Source organism: Diceros bicornis, chromosome 23 (assembly GCF_020826845.1).
Source record: "Diceros bicornis minor isolate mBicDic1 chromosome 23, mDicBic1.mat.cur, whole genome shotgun sequence".
Lineage (NCBI taxonomy): Eukaryota > Metazoa > Chordata > Mammalia > Perissodactyla > Rhinocerotidae > Diceros > Diceros bicornis.
The window spans coordinates 55,344,945-55,362,326 of record NC_080762.1 but is presented as its reverse complement, the minus strand read 5'-3'; the positions used below and the strand labels follow the sequence as shown (position 1 = coordinate 55,362,326).

General features: G+C 41.5%; 1 protein-coding gene and 1 long non-coding RNA gene across 2 annotated transcripts in view; one reads left to right on the top strand and one right to left on the bottom strand.

Annotated features, from left to right (window-relative positions):
• Positions 1-17,382, bottom strand: part of FILIP1 (filamin A interacting protein 1) — a 95,999-nt gene that overhangs the window by 42,701 nt on the left and 35,916 nt on the right. Inside the window, exons 2-3 of the mRNA XM_058566760.1 lie at positions 10,647-10,820; positions 2,768-2,946 (exon numbers count right to left, since the gene is read on the bottom strand). Of these exons, the coding sequence (XP_058422743.1) occupies positions 2,768-2,946; positions 10,647-10,820 (353 nt within the window). The remainder of the gene's footprint in view (positions 1-2,767; positions 2,947-10,646; positions 10,821-17,382) is intronic.
• Positions 1-17,382, top strand: part of LOC131420588 (uncharacterized) — a 29,597-nt gene that overhangs the window by 1,257 nt on the left and 10,958 nt on the right. Inside the window, exon 2 of the long non-coding RNA XR_009223572.1 lies at positions 2,630-2,790. This is a non-coding gene — a long non-coding RNA (uncharacterized LOC131420588). The remainder of the gene's footprint in view (positions 1-2,629; positions 2,791-17,382) is intronic.

The window sequence follows — 17,382 nt, the reverse complement described above, 5'->3', positions numbered from 1 at the left end:
TCCCTGCCCCGGGAGGTGAGCCGGTCATGGTGGATGCCTCAGATTGCAGAGATACTCAGAGATGCCAACTTAAGTTATCAGGGTCCGAGTGGGGGTGTTTCATTTAGCAGAAAGCCTGGGTCAGGGTGCGCCCAGGCAACTGTGCACTGGCGGTCAGACAGGGGACTGGAGCTGGGAAAAAACACTGACAGCAAAAAATATAAAGCACTAAAGTACAACTTGTTGAGTCAAAAATACTATTTCAAAACCTTAAAGAGGTTTAATGTTTTAAATGAGAGTCAAAGGTCTCTTAGTGAATTCTTATCTGAAGCATGAAAGTTTGGTGACGTAGCCCAGTGGTGCCGGTCAAACTATCACAAGCACCTTAAGATAATTTTTTCTTAATTTTACTTTGATTTTAAAAACCTACATAGTACTTTGCTCCGGAGAAATGGTTGGTGTAGTCATTTTAGTAAAATTAAACAACTCCAGAAAGGAGGCAGGGCATTGGAACTGCTCATCTAGAGTGAATCACATGAAGCTAGAAAATAAACACATCTGGGATGGGCTCACTGTGTAATGAACATAAAAGTACTTCGTAGGGGCCGGCCCGGTGGCGCAAGCGGTTAAGTGCGCGTGCTCCGCTGCGGCGGCCCGGGGTTTGCTGGTTCGGATCCCGGGCGCGCACCGACGCACTGCTTGGTAAGCCATGCTGTGGCGGCGTCCCATATAAAGTGGAGGAAGATGGGCACCGATGTTAGCCCAGGGCCGTCTTCCTCAGCAAAAAAAAAAGAGGAGGATTGGCGGTTGTTAGCTCAGGGCTGATCTCCTCACAAAAAAAAACAAAAAAAAAAAAAAAAAAAAAAGAAAAAAAAAAAAAGTACTTCGTAAACTATAAAGCTCTCCATCCTCTATTACTATTTCAATGACTCTCATAGAACACAAAAATTAGGAAGACAAAAAAGAAAGAAAAAGAAACAGCCTAGATAAGTACCATCTCTCCATCCACACATTTCATTTAAACCAACAACTCTGTAAGTGGACTGGTGCCCCTCAGCCATTTCGCTTAGGGGGTAAACTGTCAAAAGAAGACATACCTGGTCTGGTTCTAAATCAAATAATTTACAAAGTGATCTTAAAATAATTAATTCACACAGGTGTTCTTTAAAATTATTTGATTTCAGATCTTTTAAAAAGTCAATACCAGGCAAACTGCTACTCTTTTTCCTGACCACATTCCAACACAGCACACCTAACCGGAGGGCTGCTATAGATATACGTAATTTATACTGTCCTTAGAACTTTGCAATATCAGTTCTCAAGTTTGGAAAGTTCACAGAGGAGGTGGAGTTTAACCTCACTCTTTGGTTAATGTCAAACTAGATCATCTGTTTGTTCAAACATGAAGCTGATAAACCTTAGCTTACAGGAGCAGAAGACAGGCTTAAAAAAATAATAAATTGAGAGTATGGTACATAACACTCCAGCCACTGTTCTCTTTTCCATTTCTCCTTCCCCAAGGGATGTGCTAAGTCCAATAATAAGTAAACATTACCAATAATTTAAAAAAAATTAACACGAACCTGTCCTGTTTCATGCTTTTATTTACTCTCTTATTGTGACAGCTTTTTCTTATAAGTAAACTAATCTGGGAAAACTAGATCTCTTTTTTGTAACTAAATAGATAACAAAGCTGGGATTTGTAAAGCTGTTCCCAAGTGGCTCTTAATTTGCAAGTCCTAAACACAGAAGCAGACACACTTGGTAAGTCAAAGCATCGGGCGGGATTCAGTGTCATTGGTTTCAAAGACTGTGGAATTCACAGACATAACCATTCAGCTGAGGGAAGGAAAGGAGAGAACAAGCTAAAAAGAAGATGCTGGAAAAGGCTAGATAGTGTAGAAGAGTTAATTACAAAGCTTTTCAATTTGGAGTCTCTACTTCAAATGTGGTGATCCCTGGTCTGGGAAAATTACCCGCGAGGATAGATATCAAGGCTCAACACAGTGAGCTTGTGTTTTACTTTGGTTTTGTTTCTGTTTTTTCACATTGAGTTTTTTTTTTTTTTAATAATTTTATTTATTTATTTTCCCCCAAAGCCCCAGTAGATAGTTGTATGTCATAGCTGCACATCCTTCTAGTTGCTGTACGTGGGACGCGGCCTCAGCATGGCCAGAGAAGCAGTGCGTCGGTGTGCGCCCGGGATCTGAACCCAGGCCACCAGCAGCAGAGCGCGTGCACTTAACCGCTAGGCCATGGGGCCGGCCCCTCACATTGAGTTTTAACAGTTATGCAACCCTTGGAAAGTTAAGCAGATAGTCCTAGTCATTAAGTAATTTATGCACAACCAAATATTAAGATTTTCTCTAGTAGCATTAAGAATGAATAGGATTCATTTTACATGGTTAAGTTTAATAATTTGCATTCCTGAATAAGTGGATTTCAACCTCAAAGAGAAAACTAGATTATTCCCAATAGAAGGCAGTTAGGAGAGAGACTTTTCAAATGTAGGTGTTTCATTGATCAAGTTCAAATATAAGCTCCCTAGGTTTGTTTCCAGCTTTGTGGTTTTATGGCTTTCAACACCCCAGTGGGAATGTGGGATCCTACTTATATGCACCCCCTAACATATTCACATTCATAATTCCAGGTAGAAGTCTGTCTCACTCTTTACAAACCACTCAGAAATGGGACTTCGACGCTGGGCAGCTGGCCGTGGTGTCACTGAATTGACAGGAGGAACAGAGGAGAGAGGCCTGCGGCCTCCCGCGGGGGTGCTGCTCGTTACCTCTCCCGCTCCTGCTCCAGCAGGTTGGTGAAATCGTCGCTCTTGTTCATGTAGTCGGTGTGTTTGTGCTTCTCATTCTCTAGCTCGTACACCGTGCGCCTGTGACACTTCTCGGCCAGCAGCAGCTGCTCCAGCATGCGCCGGTAGGTTTCTTTCTGTTTTTCCTCAAGTCTGTCCAGCTGAGTAAGCAAACATGGGAAAGAGCTTAATATTTTATTTCATTTGCATGTGACTCTAAATAATTTGTTTTCATTGGTCCAGTGATTTTTTACCTGAAAGGGAGAACATCGAGCCTGGTATTCTCTGCCATTTTCCCCATTCCGTCATTTTCTCTAGGCCTTTGGCTTTATAAACTAGCCATAATAAGGCTGCAGTAACTTCTGGCCTTCTGGCTTTTTTCTGTGAACATATATATGGTTCCTAAACTTTCAGGAGAACAAACTCTTTCTCTGTTTTAATGAGATGGCACAAAGCTCTATGCTCAGAAAAGAAAGAGGCTACCATCCCTGCTGATCTCAGAAAAAGTAAGAGCTCAGCATGTACATGTACAAACTCCTCCCCTGGGAAGTAATTATCGTCATCACAATCTGTTTTGTGTGTGTGTGAGGAAGAACAGCCCTGAGCTAACATCCATCGCCAATCCTCCTCTTTTTTGCTGAGGAAGACTGGCCCTCAGCTAACATCTGTGCCCATCTTCCTCTACTTTATATGGGACGCCGCCACAGCATGGCTTGACAAGTGGTGCGTTGGTGCGCGCCCAGGATCTGAACCTGCGCACCCCGGGCCGCCGCAGCAGAGCGCACGAACTTAACCGCTACGCCACCGGCCGGCTCCACAATGTTTTTTTTAAGACTTCCAGTTATGTACATCTTTAGGAAAAGAATATGAAGGACACATAGTCCTCTTTTTTCAAAAGATGCTAAATATAGGGAGAATTTCAGAACTTGTAGAAAGCCCGTATCTCAGACTAGAAGAAATACTATCAAATATTACCACAGGCCTCCTGTGTCGCCTTGTCTGGCCGGGCTCGGAGATCTTTAAGGGCTCGCGCTTTGATGGCTTTTTCAGTCCCAAGGGCCCAGCACAGTGAGTGGAGCTAAGTGTTCGGTGAATGTTGTTATGTTGGACAAACCCTACAGTATCGTTGGTCCCCATCTTCCTCTCCTGTTCAAACCACAGTTCAGAGTTAATCAACCTCAGCACTACCGACATTTTAGGCCAGATAATTCTTTATTTTGGGGGGCTGTCCTGTGCATTGGAGGATGTTTAGCAGCATCCCTGGCCCCTGCCCCCTAAATGCCAGTAGTACCACCTCCAGTTGTGACAAAACTGGCCCCAGACATTGCCAAATATCCCCTGGAGGGAAAAATCGCTTCTCTAGTTGAAACAGATCTATTTAAAATCCATTCTCAAGCCCACAGGCAGCTCCCTGTGGGGGGCTCCACAGGTGTCAGCATCAGAGCTGTCGCCCCGGGCTTTCCATGTTGCCCCTCAGTCTTAAGGAGGATCCGAGGTCCCCTCCACAATTGTGTGATATCTTCACTGTGAATGAATCATTACTGGGGCCTAAAATAAAAGAGATACTGCCCCCTACTCCTCAGTGTCTTCTGACTAGATCTCCCCTCTCTTTGCCTAGGCACAGGTGACAAGACAGACTGGTGGAAAAGCCCAGGTTAATGAGTGGCTGATAATATTTGAGACCCTCAGGCACTGGCAAATTGTATGTTTACGTGTTGTGATAAATTTCTGTAGTTTTAAAGGGACCATCTATACAAGAGATTTTCTCAGTGGAATATCTCTCTATTACAAAATATTCTCCCCAAGAACTCACCTACCTTTCTACAAATGTGATTTTCACCATATATTATAGATTGGTCAAGCACTGCTAAACCATCATCATCAGAAATGTAGAAGGAAAAACTTTTTCCCTTTTTTGATCCTTCCCACTCTATCATAAAGTAGGACTCTCCCTCCTTTTGAAAGTATTTGGAAGAATGGCTTCTGCCTTTTCTTCATACTCTCCCCCACTCCTTCCTGAGGAAGAGGGTGACTTATGTGAAGGTTGTATTTGGGATAGGAAACTGGGCATGAACAGCCCAGCCTTTTCATTTCTTACTATTTACCCTGCTTGCCATAAGATAGTACATTGTGTTCTGAAGACCCAAACTCTCCCTCAAGTGATTTCTCCAGAGTCTAATATGGAAAGTAATAGAAAACCCAGTGGTGGTCATTTATCTAACGTTTTAAGTCATCTATCAGACTCCTGCAGTTATCCCTCAATCCACTCAAGGAACTCTGGAGGGGCATTATTAATTGGATAGCTGACTGATATATCCAGAGAGATAGACATTGTAGGGGCATCTGAAAAACAGATATGTTGGTATTAGTGTTCTGGGACAGCCGAGGCAGGAGATAGGCCTTAGCTTTAACATGTTCTGTCCATGTGGGCCTTTGAGCTTGGTTGTTCTCAGCAGCTACAGTTCTGAGGCTAGGCCACTGGAGTAGTAGCTGGGGTCTCTGTGGGCAATGTCCACCTCACCTACACTAACACAGCTGGACCTCAGTACTGATGACATAATCAGGAAGACAGTTTTTTTGTGTCTTAAAGCATAGGAAGGATGCTAAGACATTGATGTGTGCACTGCACTTTTCACATAGAACTGCAGACCCAGACTTTAAACTGCAGAGGTAGTCAATTCCTCTTTAGCAATAAAGCATTAGCATATGAGGATCTAGCCTTCAATTTTAAATTCTGGATGTAAGAACATAGGTAGCAATAGATCAGCTGTGCCAGACTCTGTTTCTTGTTATTTTGTTTGGAACTATATCTAACTCCTAGGAGAGAACTGAGGTGGGCTAACCTCTGGAATCTGTGTGGCTTGTCCAGAGACTCTGAGGACCGCCTCCGGTAACTCTGGGCTCTGTAGGTTCACTAACCATGTAGACTGTGTCCATGACCTTTGTGCGGCAGGATCCCAACTGTGGCTCAACCACAGAGGAATGGTAGCTCTTATTAATGAACAGTGAAAGTGAAATGGGCACAGCTTACTCTGGAAATATAGCTCCCTCTTGGATGGAGGTAGAAGGAAAATTGAATGAGATCATCATAATGCCAAAGGCCAAAATTTACTAAGGAAACAGTGTACCTGGAAGTCCTATTCTAGTAAATCAAGTTGGTGGAGAAGTTCAAAGACTGGAGATGGGGAGAAATTTTAGTAGGTTTTAGACAAAAGGATCATGGTTCAGGAAATAACTTTAGCTCTGTTATCAGCAGAGGGCCAAGTGGAGAAGTATTAAGGAATTTAGGAGGAGAGAAATCTACTTAAACGGAAATATGAGGTCTTAAAGACCAAACTGGATTTACACAAAAGGAAGAAGGATCTAAGTGCTCTTAAAGATATGGCTATAAAGAAGGGAGATATTTCAGTCATTGTTGAATCAGAATGAGTGACCAGAGGAGGTAGAGACAGGAGAGCACAGAGAACAGAGCAATGTGACTCCTCCCACAAAGAGGGTGTTGGGATCCAGGACATGTTTGAGGAGCATGCTGTAAAACTGCAGAGAGTTCTTCATGGGATCAGTTGGGAGCCCTTCTCTTAAAGACTGCCACAGCTATTCAAAGCAGTTACATAAAATGCAGACAGATTTCAGAAGTAAAGTCTGAGAAGATCAGGGTAGGCTATTTGAAGCATTATTTGGTGAATTTCAGGGTGTCCACTATTGTAAATGGGCCCTGAGTGAATATGCTCAAGAAACTTGGAGACGTAGAGTATGAAGGAAAGATGAGACAAACAAAAGAGGATTCAGGCAAAACAGCACCAGAAACAGTCCAAATATGGATGTGGTGTGATGGGCAAGGCTCCTTAGTGAGGATTATCCAACTCAAGGACATACAAGTAGATAAGATTTGTGTTGAACAAAGGGTCCTCTTGGCAGACCTATAACTCCTTGATTTTGCTTCTCCCACTGAGGAAGACCACATAATACAGAATATTGAAGGTAGCAAAACAAATGAAAGCATAGGGCAAGTAGAAGCATACAAACAAATCAAAAACTCTGAAATCCACAAAATAGTGATAGAGAAAGAAGGGGACCACTTAAAGAAACCGGTCAAAATGTTAAAAAACAACTCAGCTGAGCCTTCTTACTGAAGAAAAAGTGTGACACAAGAAAATATTTTTGTTGCCTTAAGTAGTACGAGTTACTCAAGGATTAGAAAGTTCAAACATGAGGGAAGGAATGGTATGGTTCCCACTAGCCCCCAAGGTACACAGGCTTCAGAAGGGTCACTTGGGGGAGGGGGTGATACTCAGCTGAAACAAGGGGACAGTAAGGAAAATCACTGGTAAGAGATGGGTTTCCCAGGCCTGGGCACAGGGGCTGAAAAAAAAAAAAAAGATTAGAGAAGTTTTAAATATGCAGGTGGAAAAGTAGAGCACCTAAAATTAAGACCTAGACATGGAGGATGTCACCACTGCAAATCCCTAAACTTTGCCAAAAGACAGGTAAGTTTCAAATGCCACACACTGAGGACAAGGAGAGTGCATGCACAACAATTCCTCCACCAACCTAGGGTGCGCCCTTCCCCACAATCATTAACCTTTCAACGGTAACAGGCTCTGTCCGATATAGGCAACTGCCCCAGACAGACCAGGATCCTGTTGTAGCTAAAGATTTTCTCATCTACCCCCCTTTCCTTAGATGTCCCTAAGTCTCTGCTTTGGTCTTGGTAAGAGTAACATAGGCCTGCACTGTGCTGAGTCCTGGGGTCAAGGAGTAACATTTCACTTGAGATAAATTGACTGTGGAGCTAGAGATTTTCCTGTATTCTCAAAATTCATGAGTATGAGGTTGGTATTATGATGACAGCACGTGTCTTAATAATTCTTTAGACTCTTTGAAAAAAAGTGGAACAGAGGGACTTCAGGGTGTATACTTCAACTTTAAAAATGCTTAAGATTAAGATTTCTCTGGCCAAGGCTAAGCAGAATAAGAATTTGGGAAGGAAAGAAACTGAAACCTTAAGTTCTTGGGACTTTTGCTTAAGAATTATGAACTTTGATAGCCCGGACTTTAATTTACAAGGAAGTTCAGGGGGATTTAATATTTGCCGCTTAATTTCTCCCCAGATATTTGGCAAGGTGGTGGGTCCACTACATTGGGTTCACTGCTTGACCTCCGGGGAGTTCTGATGGACAGCCTAGCTGGGACCGATGTTCCGTGGAAATGAGAATGAGCAGTGAGTGTTTGGCTTGAGGTGCAGCATGGCTTCTAGGAATGAGAGCCAGACTATCTGCTCACGGTTCCAGGAGGCTAACAGACCAGTGGTATACTGGGATTCTTGCCTCATCAAGTGGAAAGTAGGACTCCTGCTCCTGGGTAACAAGAACTTGGTCATTAAGAGACCAAAAATCTCTAGATGGTGGAAGACAAATCTTTTCTCCTTCTACCATTCTATTTCTCTCTCAGAGCAGGACTTCACCATTTTTCCAGTATTAGAAAAAGTACCTTCTGTCTTTCTCTCTACCTCCTCACTCACTCCTCCCCAAGGGAGAAATAACTCTTCAGATTGTTGAGTTGAAGGGAGAAAGGAACCAGTAAGCATGCTCAGCTTAGCCAATTCTAAATGGACAACCCACAGGGTGGGTGTTTTCTGCTCTGCTCCTCTGTGCAAGCAGTGATTCTGGGTACATGTGTGTGCTCTGCAGACCTACCTCTCTGTTAAGAGGTCATCCCGAGCTCTAACTTGGCAGAAAAGAATTGGGAAGCCCATATGATACCATTTATCCAAACTGAGTTCTCCATTCCAGGTGGTTATAATAATAATATGTAACTGATATTTTGGCCTGCATATGTCATTTACTGCTAAAAACCCTCCAAATTTGGAACTAATTAGGGTGTGAGCAATTATCACCCTCATATCCCAGAAAATACTAATGGCTAATATTTGTTGAGTACATAGTATGTACCAGACACTGTATCAAGAGTTTTTCAAGCATTGCTTCATTTAACCCTCACAACTCTGAGAGGTGCGTTGTTGTTACTCCCACCTGGCAGACAAGGAAACTGAGGCATAAAGAGCTGAAGGGACCTGCCCAAAGCCACATGCAGCTAGTAACCGTGGATCTCAGACATGAAAGTGGATCCAGCCTGTTGACTGCATCCTATCATATAACTATCTCTTAACATTTTAAAAGATGAGAACAGAGCTCCAGTTTATCCTTGTTGCAGAAATCAGAAAACTATGGCACCATCAGTCTATTGTGAATACTGTCTAAAGCAGATCTTATCTGAGATCTGTCACACTGAGCGACGGCAAAGGCTTGACATAAATTAAAAGTTAAATTATAATAAATTGTTCAGACTTTTAATTTCTGTGTTCTTTCACTTATGATACAGTCATGCACTGCATAACAACATTTTGGTCAACAACAGACTGCATATACGATGGTGGTCCCATAAGATTAGTACCATAAAGACCAGGTGTGTAGTAGGCTGTACCATTTAGGTTAGTGTAAGTACTGTAGGGGAGGATGAAATTTTCCTCTACTCTTTTAGGTTCTTCTGGCTGATCTAAGAATTAAATTGACATGAGACAGATTAACAGGAGAAAAACAGACAAAAGTTTAACAACATGTGTACATGAGAGAAACCCAGGAAAACGGAATAACTCACCAAAATGGCTGAAGCCCTCACCTTAAATACCATCCTCAGCTAAAGACAAAAGATGTTGAGGGTGGGGAGAGTCAGGGACTTCAAAGGCAAGGAAGGCAATTCACAGGTAGGTGCAAAGTAGCAAACATTTGGAAAACAAGTGTTTGGCCACACAGAAACAGAAGAACACAGAGGGGAGCCCAACAAACAGGCTTTTCTAGGTTCCTCCCTGTCTACCGCCTAGTTCATGGTATCCTAAGGTGATAGCTCACTTCCTGAGACAGGTTCTTTTATCTGAATTCTTTTAAGCAGTTAAGTGGGAGGTAACAAAAACTTTCTGAGTCTTTTGTTTCTTAAAAATAGCCAGCCTAAAATATCCTCATGTTAAAGAGACACATTTTGAAGTGGCAAGTTTTGTTCCTCTTCAGTACACTCTATGATGTTCACACAACAATGAAATGGCCTAACAAAGCATTTCTTAGAATATATCCCCATTTTTAAGTGACACATGTCTATACTAATATTCACTTCTATGAATTTTTTTACATGAATTTTGAAGAGTCAATATGGCTAGATCCATCAACTGGTTCCCTAATTCAGCACTGAAATTCTACTACAATGTGACAGTATTTTTTACATGAAGTATCATGGGTAATTAATAACAGTAGTCAATAGTTCCTAATACAATCTTATATAAAAATGATGAAATATAGCCCTATTAGATTTCCTTTCTCCTTGATTTTGCCTCAACCATTGTATTTTAGCTACTCATGTGAGACCATTTTAATTATGACAGAATCTATAAGATAGCAAAACACAGTGGCTATATAACCATAAATATCAATCATAAAATCAATTTAATTTTAGGTTAGCAATTCGATATTAATCCTGACAACTCAATGTTAAAACTGATAAACACTTCAAATTTTTACACACATCATCTCTTAGAGAAATAAAACAAAGACTGCAAAAGAACGTAACTGTCATAATCAAATGAGAAATATATTTTGGGCTTTAAGTATATTTAAGGAAATGCTTCTAGAATTCTTATCATTGAAATGTATGCACTATAATTCATGAATTATTTAATTACACTAATTCTATATTAATGTATCATAAAAATTTTGCTTTTGAAAGAAAATGTTAAAGCATGTAAAGTGGAAGAATGTGCAGCTATTACTCTGAGGGTCCCTTCTAGGGGGACTTGTTGGTGTCATATTTTTACCTCTGAAATCGGTTTCTCATAGACATCCTCGCCTATGGACTTCTCCTGGGCTAGGATGGCGTCTCGGTGCAGGACCCGCAGCACTTTCTCCGGCTCCGCAGACCCATAATGAGCCTCCAGAACTTCAGGCTTGGTTTTCTCTGTCTTCAGCATGTGGATCACATCTTCCCGGGCCTGTGGCGGAGAGTGCAGTGAGGTCAGAGGGTTGACAACAGAAATCATGTGCTGGGCTCACAAATCAACACAGAGCTTATTGAATACATCCGTGTCTCTTTAGGGCTATTGGCAAATTCACTGGGTGTTCTGTTCTTATTTTTTACCAAAAGCAGATTGGCAAGCAGATACTCTCCTTCAGGTTGCTAGGAAGCAGGCAAGCAGAAAAAGAGTTTGTGCTAATATTAACTACATAAAAATTGCTTTATCTAAGAAGCAATGATTCTGAGAGGGAGTAGGACTGCTCCTGGGATACTTACCCCGTTTCAGTGCACATGGGGTCGATGATTCTAGTTTTCTATTTATGCTCTTAACGTAGTATTCAAATCTGGTTTAAAATAAAACCCTGCTCTCCCCGTTCTAGTTATAACTCTATGTGTAATTAACAAAGACAGGCTTTATTAGTGATTTCCTGTTTCCCACCAAGTGATTCATTTTGCACAGAAACACATGGTTGGGAACTCACATGGTGCTGGGCTGGGCTTTTCAATCTAATGTACTCACACTGAGGGTGAAATTGAACTGCGTTAATATACAGACTGCCAATTAGATGAGTCAGGTTGGTGGGGTCAGAGTTATTCTTCTGATTTCTTAGCAAAATTTTAGCATCTTGTTGAAGCTCTTGAGAAAACCACATAATTATAGGTTTTCTGTCTTATTGACTATGGTCCGCATCACATAATGCAAATTCATCTGGATGTATCTTTTTTTTTTTTTTGTGAGGAAGATCAGCCCTGAGCTAACATCCATGCTAATCTTCCTCTTTTTGCTGAGGAAGACCGGCTCTGAGCTAACATCTATTGCCAATCCTCCTCCCTTTTTTTTCCCCCCAAAGCCCCAGTAGATAGTTGTATGTCATAGCTGCACATCCTTCTAGTTGCTGTTATGTGGGACGCGGCCTCAGCGTGGCCGGAGAAGCGGTGCGTAGGTGCGCGCCTGGGATCTGAACCCGGGCCGCCAGCAGCGGAGCGTGCGCACTTAACCGCTAAGCCACGGGGCCGGCCCTGGATGTATCTTACTATTGGTTAGTTGTGATGATCTTTCTAATGATGATGGACCTGACATTTGCTAAATGTATTCCCATCCCGTCACATACTTGTTTTTCCAGTAATGGCGAGGAGTATGAAGTATCCTGACATCATTCCAACTTGTACTAAAGAACAAACTGGTTGGCAACAGAGTTTCACCCTGTGACAATGGAATAGTTTTCCCCTGTGTTATGCAAACTATGGGTTTGTAATTATAAATCTGGCTCATTATCATGGTTTTCTAAACATGGGAGCCAACCAGTTAGCCCTGAGATAGAACCATTATAAAGTTTGTCTTTCTTGAGGTTTCTCACTTTTATTGCTTTTTCATAGTCTCCAAATTAATCTAATTCCAGATGGCTAAAAACTAATTTATTACAGAAACGTCAATGGACTGGAATTTGCGGATTTTTCCCATGTTGTCTCTGCCACATATACATGTGCTCATTTCAAGACAAAAATGGAAAATATTAATTTTGAAGAAACTAGTGGTTTGGAATTAGCAAGAAAGTTAAAGTCAGAAAATAGTTTCATGGAAAGGCAGTGTGTCTCCAAGCAGGGCAAAAAGACATAGCACAGATGCAGTGTCAGCCTAGCTTGTACAGTTTCTTTGTGCAAATTAGTAAAGGGTGCTCACTTCATCCAGGAGATACAGCCCTGAGTCAGAGTGCAGATTGCCTAGCAAGCAAAGAATGGGCGTATTTCAGCTCCTATTTATCCTCTCTCCCAGGCACCCTTGTGCAGGGCATAACCCCACATCTGTATATGGTGGCCCTGTACTGAAGGGGCCTAAGTATGTCAATTGTTATTGGTCTTCAGGCAGGAAGTACTCCTTATGTTCACCTTACACAGGTGAATATACATAGCATCTTCTAAAATAGTGGGTCTCAAACCTGACTGCATTGAGATCTCCTGGGGAACTTTAAAACATCTCAATGCCCAGGCCATCCCAGACCAATTATATCCAAATCTTTAGGAGAAGGAACTTTTAAAGCTCTCCAGGTGATTCCAGAGTTGAGTGTACTGTTGCACACTCATCAGTTGAGAGACCTAGCAACCACACTGAAGACAAATCCTTGGCATTATCCAATCTAAACGTCCCCATTTCAGTACATTTCTCATCTTCCCCATCTTCAAGTGCATTTCCTTTTACTGTTCATAGATGGGTGTCATCACCTTACTCCTTTAAATCACACTCACACCTGGGGTCAACCTTGTGCTTTGGCCAAAGCTGAAGGAGAAAGAGTAGTCTTGAAAGAAGAAACACAGGGTTGTGAATGTAGTGACTTACAGAATGACAGGAAGGAAATTTAGAATTGCATTTGGAAGTGAAAAAAATGGTGACAATGGAAGATTGGTGAGCTAGAATCTCCATAACAGGCTACCGTCTCTTTTCCGTTTTTAAATCAGATGAAGTAAAGCCTGTTTTCTAAAGTTCTCATTTTAACATGTGAAACATAAAGACTTGGAGGGCAGACATAGAATGTATTGTCTTTTGTATAATAAATTGAGATACTGATTCATCATGAAATGTAGATATTTCATATCGTCTGCTCCCCTGCTCTCTGAAACAGATTACAGTCGATGTTTAAGAAAGGAGTAGAAAAAAAGCAGAACTCAAAATCTTCAGAAAGAAAATCATTACAGAGGCTTAGAAAATAGACTTGATCATATAGCACTTGGGTAATTAAAAAAAAAATTGAAAGACCAAAAGAAAATGGCTTAGAAGATAGGAACTAAAATATTGCGTAGTGAGATGAAGGGCTGTTTTTATTCTCTTCTATTTGCTTATATATATTTTCTAAATTTTCTACGGTGAACACGTAATTAATTTTATAAAGAGAAACAAAGCTGTACTTTTATAAAGAAAGAAGAAATACTTCATCATTCCTATTTCACATAAATGAAATAAAGAAGAACAATGTAACAGAAAGTTCTCTCTTCCTCATGTACCCAGTGCTGGGAAAGCTGCCTTCCTTCTGGTTATAGACGAGCCTATGCGTAGTGGCTCCGGGGCTTAAAACAAAGGAGGACGGAAAACCCAAACTGCCCAAATGATTATCCTATGTTCTGTTTTTGACACTGTCTTGATTCCTTTTAGAATTATTTCAAACACAGCAGTGGAGCCACACAGAGAACAGCTGCTGGGCCAAGTGAGTGAACTGAATGCAGGGTGGTGTCGAGATTGCAGGTTTTCCCACCTAGTATTTTCTCTGGCTAGTCACATTCCAACTGGACAGCTGAAGGAATCACAGCAGAACTATTTCCATGTGGCATTCCACAAATGACATTCTGAAAAAATGTTTGTCCCTAATTGTGGATTAAGGTAATCAGAAAGAGGTTCTCAAATGTAAACTAAATCAAATAATCTGAGTGCATAAATTGCATTGCTAGTCAGCTTAAGTTTATATGATCTGAGCATAAAGGAAATGAAATAAATCTTAAAGCTATCAGGCAAATAAAAATTTGAATTAAACCTGGAAACAAAATTCACAGCATGAAATAGTAGAGTGAGCCCAGCTTTGAAGAAACTCAGCATTCGTTTCCAATCCCAGCGGTGCTATGTGATTTGTACAAGTTGCTGACATTGTTTTGACCTAATTTTATTGTCTGAAATAGGATCATAATAACTCTCTTATACAATTGTTGTTAGGATGAAATCAGACATAAATATGTGACATCCCTAGTATAGAACTTGGCACAGAGTAGGTGCCGAGTCAATAATGACAATTTACAACAGTTTCTATTAGGTCCCCATCATTAGATGCCTTTTTGCTGCATGGGGAGAAAAGGAATTTTATCAGATATATTTCTCCCTAACCAAATATAACATTTAAGACTGATAAAGTTTAACTGTCTAGAAATTTCACAATTTGCCCTTAACATTCTTTCAAAAAGGAATTTTTAAATCCAGAGCAGCCTCTTTCCAAAAGTTACTTAATCTCCCTGACTCAATTTCCTTGTCTGTAAAGTGGGGATGCCAACCACTCTACATCACAGGGACCATGCAAGGCTCTAACCAGATAATGTAAATAAAGAGCTTTTGAAACTATAGATAAGTAGCTATTTCAGTTTCAGTTTAAAAATACGTAAATATTATCGGTCTTGATCTTCTTGACCAAATCTTCCTAATTCTCCCAGAAGAAAACAGCTTCTTTTGTTCCAACTGATGCAAAACACCTATTTCTTCTTTCCCTAAAAGTGTGCTTATACTTGAACTGTATTAGTTGTGAGATGCTACACATATGACACGTTCATTCTGAGTTTAATTACGAGACACTAATGACGCAAGGAAAGAGGCCGTGGTGACGTGACACTGTGCGTCATGTATTTAGACCCACACGTTCATCGTGAACTTACTAAAAGCTTTTTCATTGCTATCATAATAAGCATGGAAGAAATACAAATGTTGCCTTTAAATTATTGTTATTTAAAATAGTGTAATATAGTAAATCCATCATTAATATTGTGGTGTTTGTTTAATTAATGGGTTAACCAAGATGACTATGTGATCACAATAAGCTTTTTCACTACTTTAAACATATGATTGAATTGATGTAAATAAGATCCTACATTTGGGGGATAAAAACACTTTACATCTCCATTTTGAGAACCATATTAATTTTTGTATAAAAGAATGAAATTCAAAATGTAAGAAGTTCCTGTCTTTGAACATTGCTATTTTCACACAGAAGTTTTATCAGAAGCAGGTGGTTAAAGTCCCGGGATGCTGGGGAGCTGCTCAGTAGACCACTGCCTTGAAATATCTGTGAAAGGACCTGGAGGACGAGTGCTCTGAAGAGGACTCCAGAAAGGGGGAGAAAGGGAGTCACAGGAGGAAGAGCTTTCATAAAAATGTTCAATTTATTAATCCTGATGATGGAGGAGAATAAATATGAGATTAGAGTATAGAAACAGACAAAGAGGGATCACATCCTTCTCGTCCACCCAGCATGGTTCCTCTTTGTGCCAAGGCAGGCAAGTGGAAGCCGAGAACAAAGACGTGCCTGCGAAACTGAAACCGCTCCAGGTGGGGCAAGGGCTTGTCTCAACTGGCTTCACAAGGAGGTGACTCAAAACATGTGGGGGCAGCAAAGAGCTGCTCTGCAAAGCCCAGGGCCAACAAGTGCGTGTGTGAGTCATCGTATAAAGTCACAGGAGGGTATCTGGGCTTCGTCAGAAGAGCAGGGATCAGCGGGGACAGGATAAGACACAGGACAGGTAAAGCCCACACAGGTGGCATAGTTCAAAAGAGGGCTGAATTCAATCATTCGTTCAATAAATATTTGTGCACATTTTCTTTGTGCAATGCATTACATTCAGTATTAGAGATATAATTGCATCCTCAGGCATTAATCTAGAGGGATACAGACAAACGATCGAAACGCATTTACAATATAACATGATAAGCCTTAGGATGGAGGAGACACAGGGGCTAAGATCTCCATCTGGAAGCACACTGGACTTGAAATCTGAGCCAACGGAGGAGGTATCCTGGAGGAAGTGACTCTAAATCTCCCAGTGAGGGCTGGAGCCAGAGAAAGAGGGGAGGGGTTAGGGAGAGAGTGTTCTAGGCCAGAAGAAGACTGCGTCAAAGGCCAAGCAGATTTAGATGCAGGGCTGGGGCAATATGAGGCTGGCGTGATAAAACAATGGGCAACTCATGTAAGGCCTTGGAACCGAGGCTGTGAGTTTGCATTTTATCATGGAACAGCAAGAAGCCTTGGAGTCCTTGCGCAGCAGGACAGCGACACGGTCAGACGTGTGTGTGGAAAGATCGTTCATCTGCTGTGTTGAAAACACAGACATTCTGAATCAGCAGGCCTGTTGGTGTAGCCCAGGGATTGCTATTTAAAATGCCTGTGCAGGTGATTCTCAAGCGCAGCCACACTTGGGAATCACGGCTTTAAGGCAGACCAACTGATTGAGCACCAAAAGCCCTGAACTGGCTGCTGTGTCCGCTCGAGGCCCCCTCGGCAGCGTTGTCTGATTCCCAGGGACTTGCTGACCCCACAGGTGTCCCAGTGTTCTCGCTGTCTTATCAGTTCAGCAAGAAGTCCTGGTCGCCTCAGACCAGCAGCCTATACCAGGAGCGTCCCTGGAAATTGTTGGAAGTGATTGCCAGTTCTGGACAAAGCAGGGTAACCAACTGTCCCAGTTTTCCTGAGACTAAGAAGAGCAGGGGCCCACAAAGCTGGACTTTTCAAAATCAGGACAGTCCCAGGCAAACTGGGATGAGTTTGTCATCCTGGGGCAAACACCAAGTAGGCAGGATACTGGATATTCCAAAATGTCCAGGGAAGCCATAGTGGACTTACCATACTTAGGAACCGAATATTATTGACAGCGTTTCCAAAACTTAACTTTCTTTAAAAGCAAAATGACATTATTGACGATTATGCCTGATGACAATTTTAAATATTTTTTAAAGTTGTGGGATTTTTTAATGTTTGGGGAAAAGGCCATAACTAGTAGGAAAGAATGCTTAGTTCTTA